The 7,916-nt window shown below is 38.3% G+C and overlaps 1 protein-coding gene across 1 annotated transcript; it reads left to right on the plus strand.

Annotated features, from left to right (window-relative positions):
• Window positions 1-4,565: 4,565 nt before the first annotated feature.
• LOC115927512 lies at window positions 4,566-7,486 on the plus strand. The gene is made up of 3 exons (XM_030993542.1): window positions 4,566-4,643; window positions 5,137-5,270; window positions 6,903-7,486. Exons 1-3 carry the CDS (start codon window positions 4,577-4,579, stop codon window positions 7,212-7,214), a joined length of 513 nt encoding a protein of 170 aa, XP_030849402.1. The 5' UTR covers window positions 4,566-4,576; the 3' UTR covers window positions 7,215-7,486.
• The last annotated feature ends 430 nt before the right edge of the window (window positions 7,487-7,916 follow it).

Here is a 7,916-nt window from a genome sequence, read left to right on the forward strand (position 1 = left end):
GCTCAAGGGGAGATGGAGGGAAACTGAGAGAGGAGTCTGAGATGGTGAGATGGTTCAGTGAGGTGAAGGATCTGAGACAGAACCACAACTTTTCGGTCATCTCAATAGATAGCTGGCATTGCTTTATCTCAAGCCTAGTATTCTGCAATGAAATGCAAGCAGACAAACTAGTCACGTTTATATACATCGATTTAAATATTAAGAATAAACGTGTGGACAAATAGAATTCCATGTCAGTGAAGCTAAACATACAAGTCTTACATTCATATTCCGAGAATTATTTGAGTTCTTTAAATAACAAGAAATGCAACTGTTTTTTTAATACGAAATGCATGCACCCGTATAGCAAAAGTCACTCACCTGGACGGTGTTCTTTTTGTTTAGAGAACCATCTCCACTCCTACAAAAAATATTTGAAAAGGAATGGGGAAAGAATGTGATTCAAGGAAACGATATTAAAGAGGTGAATGAAAGCAGCATTACTAACAATAACACTAATGATAATGACCATATTATAATAAAGTGGTAATAATAATCACAAATATAATCATGATAATTATATTAATAATAATGAAAAAATCCATTAAATACAATTATACCATTTAAATTCATTATTTGGTGTTCATGCCTTCTTAAAATTAAGGAGCGACATAAACACAAACATCTGTAGTGACCAAAGTTCGCGGAGATTTTTTCAAAATATTAGATACTGTGATATTCGATCCATGATTTCTCATATTCTACACAAATTTATTTATTTCAACTATAGTTTTTCCCGGCCAATTTCGTCAAAGCAGCGATCAATTTCACTAACGTGCATTCATGTTCGAGCAAATTGTATCCACTTGTTGCTCCCCTGTTTCATTTTTAAACTTTTTGCATTCAATTTTGTTTCGAGTCACCGAATTTTCGAAACAAGCACATTAAAATTAACGTTTGGTTCAGTCAATTTGGAAATGCGTTAGCGTCATTCAATTTCGCCAAAGTTGAGTGGGAGGACAATCTTTGGCGAATTGCGGTTTCATTTTCGTCTGTGGGCAACCTCTTTCGCAATCGGGTCATTCAAATTAAAACTAGACCTCATAATGGATGAGGCTCGATGTTTATTCGGATATTCACTTTTTCATGTTCATTATTATTCTTTTTCTCTATGATCTTTTCTGACATGATTTCACATTATACAATCTTCTTATTTGTCTGATATATTTATTTGCATTCAATATTTTCTCTTTCTGTCGATCTTTATTTTTGATGAAACATTTCTTTATACAGTCATGTCTTCATATCTTTAATTATAAATGAGGTTATTTTTTATTTTATTTTTTTATCAATCTGGATTGGGTAGGTAATCTTTCTTTCTTTTCATTTCATTTTACATCTTTTTCTTTGTTCATCATTGTATTTTGTTTTCATCACGTCCATGTCTAAAGCTCAACTCTAGCTGTCTAGGATATGTGTATAATTATATAGCTTGTTCTTAGAAGAGAAGTCACACATTGTGCACCTTCTCTGGGGACAGTTACCTGTGTAAAAGATATCTGCTAACGAATACGCATAATCATTCCTATACGAGTAAACTTAGCATTAAATTATTCAAACAGAAGTATATTAAGTGACAAATTAACATCAAATAAAAAGCAATGCACAAATGTCACATATGGATGCCTAATCACGAAATTGAATGCTCGAATACGGCCGCTCGAATACATACCACCGTCTGTCCTGCACGAATTTGAATGCTCTTTGCATGCTTTTCTAAATTGAATGCTCGTTTTGCACGTCTCCGTGACAAGAGTATGAAATCGCATGCTACTAAATCAAATTGAACGCCGCAATTAGCTTTTTGAATGTTGATCTACATAGTCATTCAATTTCGCACGAACTTGAATGAACGTAACGTTAATTCGGATGCTAAGTTTACGAAGTTGGGCGGGAAAACCTATATTAGCAAAGTTTTTAACTACTAATTGGTTTAACTACAACAAAATTATCGTCAAAGGATTCCGGAGATATCGCGATCTAAAGTTCGATGTCGGATTGGCGTGCGCGCTATATAGGCCTACTACAACTCACGAAAAAGTCATAAAAACCACGAGACCTTAATACTTCGTGCGCGTGCACGGAGGTTTACATCTGATTTATCGAAAAATTCAATCGATCAAATGTAAGATAATTGGATATTTTGCAAGGAAAAATATCATACAATCACTTACTACCAGGGGCGGCGATGTTTAGGGGGAGAGCGCCCCCCCCCCCGGAAAATTGGAAAAAGTGCACACACACAAAAGTAGCAAATAGGCCCCCTAGGCCTAATTACTATTAGACTGCAACACTTTTTCTTTGTTAGGCCCTGGAGGGCCCAATAGTGCAGCGTTTAGACTAATAGAAATGCAAAAATCTTCTCGCTCGGTCGCTAGCTACGCTCCCTCGCATAATGTCCTTCCGAATTTACAAGTAAATATTGTAGAACATCTGTATTTCGTTGGTATCACGTAATCACAGTTTACACTGTATGTTTACAAGATTAAGTTTTGTTGAAGTTTTGTTTGGATTAAAACATTAGGCCTACATTTTTTAGCAAAACTATATAGACTAGGTCTAGATCTAGTCACTTCCGTCACCTTCGCCCCTCTCGGCGTTCACTAACGTTAGATCTATGCTCCCTTGTCCCTCGCACTTTGTCGCCCCGGTCATGAAAATAAATCGCCGCCCCTGGTTGGTACCACTTTTTTTTATTTAATACAATTTTGATGACATTTGCTCTCAAAATAAAGATTTAGGCTACAAACCCTTGTCGGCAAGTTCATATTTTTTTCGGAACGGACGCAAAAGACTGCAAAATTTGCCGATCTTATGTCAATATTTTGCTTAGGCCTGGGCTTAGTCTATTTAGATCTAGATCTAGGTCTAGAGTCTTTAACCTCCAATTCCATTACAAAAAAAAAAATCGTCTCCCGGTAATTTTAGGTTTCTCTTTCCATTACAGGCATAGACTCTAAGTGATATCAGACTTTCGAAATCTTACCGATTTGTTGAGATAGCGAACTATGGTCACACAACCATACGTGATACAGATCTAGGTCTATATCTAGATCTACCTAGTATAATCTAGACCTAGATCTAGACCTAGTAAATCTAGTATAATATGGTAGGCCTAGTAGGCCTAACGTTAGACCTATACCCTATGGTCTAGACAGGCTCTAGACTACCTACCCCGAATTCAAGTACGTTAGTTGTTTAGTCTTGACAAACAGGTCCACCAAGGCTTCTTCGTCTCTGTCCCTCACACCGGACACATGCAGCCGCTGTTGGTTTTCGGTTTGGTCTTCAAATAGAAGACTAAGCCCTCCAATTGACTCTCCTGATTCAATCTTCCTGTCTGCGGTGAGTGCTGGCAAGGCGTGTAGTCTGATATGAACAAAGAACTGTTCATCCATGTTGATAGCCCTAGTCTGATTCTTAGGCCTGGATGCGGTGGTGATCTGAAAAGTGTTGCTCGTCTCTGCAACATCGATAGAGACATCGATATCTCTCATTCCAGGTATCGATGAGAGCACTTCTTCGTAGGATTGTGACGTCACTCTCTCGGCTGATAGATGTGTGAATGATCGAAGCTCTGGAGGAGATGGAGGGAAACTGAGAGAGGAGTCTGAGATGATGAGAGTATCGAACATCAAAAAGTCTTTGAGGCAGGACCATAGTCCACTCGTCACGTCGGTTGTTAGAGTAGACCCCTCAAGCTTTACTGTCCTAACCTGGTGTTCAGACAGAGAGAGAGGGAGATAGAGAGAGGCGGGGGGGGGGGGGTTGCGGTGAAGAGAAAGAGAAATAGAGACAAATAGTCAGAACATTGATAAGTTGATGAAGATATATATTTCATCTCTAGTTCATACACCCCGCCTTTTCGCGGGGGAGGGGGGGGGGTAGAAGTCCAAAGATCACGTCATCTTCGGCTTGCAGCAGGAAGGGGAGGGGGAGTCGCGGTGAAGGAGGATATTTACAATGAAATCGGCTAGATTCTGAGCTATCTAATGTCTTGTTTTTATTATCATTAAGTCATTATCATTATATCAGAAGTTATAGATGTATTTTATTCCATGTTAACTCTAGAGATCCTTTGTTTTACATAGGCTACTTGCTTTTATTGGCTGAATATCATCATTTTCCTTATAAGAATAGGCCCTACACTCTTATTCCTGCCGAGTCAAAAATGTGACTCCAGATCCGAGTCAGTGTTTTTTCACTCCATTTGGTGTGATTCTGACTCGAAACTGGGTTAGATATAGGGTAGACCCTACCGCCATTCTGAGTCTTCGGCACACGGTACCGCCAAATTGACTCCGCACCGAGTACCTGATATATCCGCAATGTAAATAGTCAATAGAAGTCACGTATCCCATGACGTATCGGCGTCCTAATCTTGTGCGCGCCCGCGAATATCGAATTTATACTTTTTCTCAGCTGAGCGAGCGCGAGCTAGCTATAGCTAGCTGCGCTGCACGCACTAGTACCGGTACTGTACCCGTATAGCGCGCTGGTATGATCGACGCGGTATGGTATACGGTACATTTTTACAATGGACAAATTTGTTTGCAATTTGTTGGAGGAATGTGGACTGGAGGAGTTCAAGGACGCTTTCTTAGGTGAGTATCATACCTTAAACCCCCATGTCTATTATGATCTAGTTGAACTAGACCTACCGTATACTATAAGGGCAAATTGTCTGCCGTAGGCCTAGACCTACTGTAACTTTGTCGTTTGTTTGACATTGTTGGCCGTCTACGCTAGATGTGAACTTAGCCCTAACACCGTAGGCCTAACACTTACTGAGCTGAGTATAGTCTCGGATCGATTTGTGCAAACTTAAAGGCCCGAATTCACAAAGGAAGTTTGTCGATGAACCAATTTTGGAAGAGCCCCGTGGACAAAAATTTATTTTGAGCCCTGATCATATGTATTTGAAGTCCTCTTTCACCTCTAACACTGTCCCATCCATAGACTCTAGATCTACTCTAGTAGATTCTATAGAAGTCTATCTAAGTTAGATATTTATAGGCCCTATACATTATCGTTCTCTCTAACCTGTCTTGTAGCTGTCCATGAAGATATTATTTGTATTTTGCTTAATAATAATAGATGATGAAGTGACAACAGCTGCTCTGCTGGCACTCCCTTTCATTTTGCCATTGGGAACCAGAAAGACGGGCAAAGGCAGGACCACACGGGCTGTCCTTGATGATGCAAGGCGAGCTTTCATTGATTTGAAACCAGGCAGTAAGTACAATTGTTTTATCCTCTACAACTAGATCTAGACCTATACAGTGAGAGTCAGAAAAATGTCCCACTTTTTATATTGAGTATTGTTTAAAAATGTGAGATAAACATACAGAGCTGCCAACCAGTACGATTTAATCATATTTAGATCTAGTACGATAATAAGACTAAAGAGTGGAATACGATAATACGATATCACCTCTTAAAATACGATTTTTGAAAAAAAAAAAAAAATACCCATAAAACCACGGAATCGCATTAAAACATGACAAGTAAACCCCCGCAGCCCCAACAAAAAATTTGCTTTACAATTTTCTTTTAAATTTTAATGAAAGAGCAAACATTTTACTTGACTGTACGTACCAGTATCACATTTTTTTGAAATTTTACTGGCCTGGGGCCAACCGGCCATTGGTAGTGTCAAGTTTTCGTGAAAATCTGATTTTTCTCTCCAAAATCTGATTTTTTAGGATACTCAGTCTGTTTTTTGGTGTCAAGAGGTTGGCATCTCTGAATATAGTGTTTTTTTTAGAATGTACTATGGATAAAGCAGCCATTAACTCCTTTGTTGTTTGGTAATTTTTTTCTTCAATTTTGCTGTTAAGTTGAGCGCACACCAGCCATTGTTTGAAAAGAGTCAAAACCCATTCGCGCCCAGTCATATGATTACATGCTGAAACTGATTTGGAACAACTCAATTATCATATTACAAAAGGCTTTCTTGCTCATTGTGCAGTGAATCCAAATCAGGGAAAGCATAGTTGATGTTGGCGCAAATGGGTTTTCACCCAGACACATTAATTAACTCCTATCCAGTACTGCTTTTGGTGCCTTGTCTTTGTGGATTGAGATTGCCCTCAGCCAACTGTGAATCTTTCATTTGGTATACATTTCATGAATGTTGAATATATCAAATTCAAACTTTAGCTTAGAAGGAGTAGTCTTTTCATACATGTATACACTCATAGATTGTCACAATTGAGCCAATTCTACTTGGTATCCTATGCTCTATTCTATCAATTCTGTCAGTGAATGGCTATCATGTTATGAAGAATTATTAAGAACATCGATTCTGAAAATATATTTTTGACTCTTAACCTTTGCCAAAGTTTTTTGAAAATCATTCTGGCAGAAAGATAGATATATGCATATGTTGGCCTGGTGTAACCGTTGCATTGCCAACTTCATTTTGTTATTCTTTTGGGGTTTTTTTTAAATTTAATAAATCCAAGTATTTCTAATTGTCAGGGATGCCAGTTTTCAGGCAAAAGCCTGAATTCAGACCCTGGCGATTTATTTTCAGACCATAGTTTATGTTTGTTTGTGTATAAAATAGCTCATTCTAGGTGATTATCAGGCCATCTGATCAATTCTAACTGGCATCCTTGAATTGTGCATCACCGTTACCTTGGAATTTCTAAAGCAGGAATTATTGCGATTCTGACTTACTGATTGGAGGTAGCAACAGGGGGGAAGACTCGTCAGAGGTATGTACATGTAATGAGGATATTTTTTTGGGATTATAATTAATTAAGGCATACCATTTGAAATAGACGTTTGATTGCATATAATGCAGCTGCTATTAAATTAATGTGAATGTTTCTTTGCTTTGTTTTTCTTTTGTAAAGGTGGGCACCAACATTCCACACTACCTAGAAAATCTACAGCAGAATCAGCCATTTGCCCTTATGTTTGGTAGTGGGGCCACATGTGAGCAGTCCTTCGTTGTGTTTGAAAGACAGGCTGCACAGTGTAAATCTGTCTTGCACGCAGTTGAGATGGTGGTAAAGGCAACGTACGTCCTTTGGTGTGACTTTCCATGGGAGCTGTCTCATGTATTTCAATTCCTTGTTGAGACAGTCTACAAGATTGATACAGGGAAGCCTCCATCAGCTGCGAGCAGGACAATGCGAGCTTTTCTATTAAATAGTGAGCATTGAAAGGTTTAGGATTAACCGGGGACTGTAGCCCTTTTGTAAATCATACTTTTAACTATGTGAAATATCACTTTGACAGGAAAGGAAATGTTATTTTAGAGCTATCCTAAAAATTATATGCAATTCTGGTCCCCTTTTCTTGACTTTTAGAGCAAAAATAATAATAAATGTTACGGCAGGATTATATCAGTTTAATCATCTTGACAAGCCCCACTGCACTACTTGTAGCTACTTGCTCCCTCTATATAGAAAACAATGCCTAAGCGGTGCATGTTGATCCCCATGATCCTCTTTGTCTTATGTTAATTGAGAGCTGAGTTGATGAGATAACCACCTGTCAGTGACCATGCTGGGAGGTCTAATCCCTCCTGGCCAAACTAGTGCAGAGGGACTTAAAGATAAAGCCTTGGGGGATGCATTGTTTTACACTGCCGAATGATGCAAGGGTATGCATATTATTATTACTTTATTACTGAGATGTATGAATAATTACTTGGAAGACTAATTACAGCAAAATTGTATCTGTATTACTTTCATGGGTCCTACTTATTTTAGCCTACTGCGTTATTATTCAAGTTTAGGATTGCATAATTTCAAAAGAAAGTGTAGGAAATTTCCCCTAACAACAGTGCAAAAATGAAGAAAATCGGATACAAATTAGTAGTTCTGACATTTTGAAAATTCACATTTTTTCCTCAAACCTTT

The sequence above is a fragment of the Strongylocentrotus purpuratus genome, unplaced genomic scaffold, assembly GCF_000002235.5.
Source record: "Strongylocentrotus purpuratus isolate Spur 01 unplaced genomic scaffold, Spur_5.0 spur5_scaffold_20, whole genome shotgun sequence".
Taxonomy (NCBI): domain Eukaryota; kingdom Metazoa; phylum Echinodermata; class Echinoidea; order Camarodonta; family Strongylocentrotidae; genus Strongylocentrotus; species Strongylocentrotus purpuratus.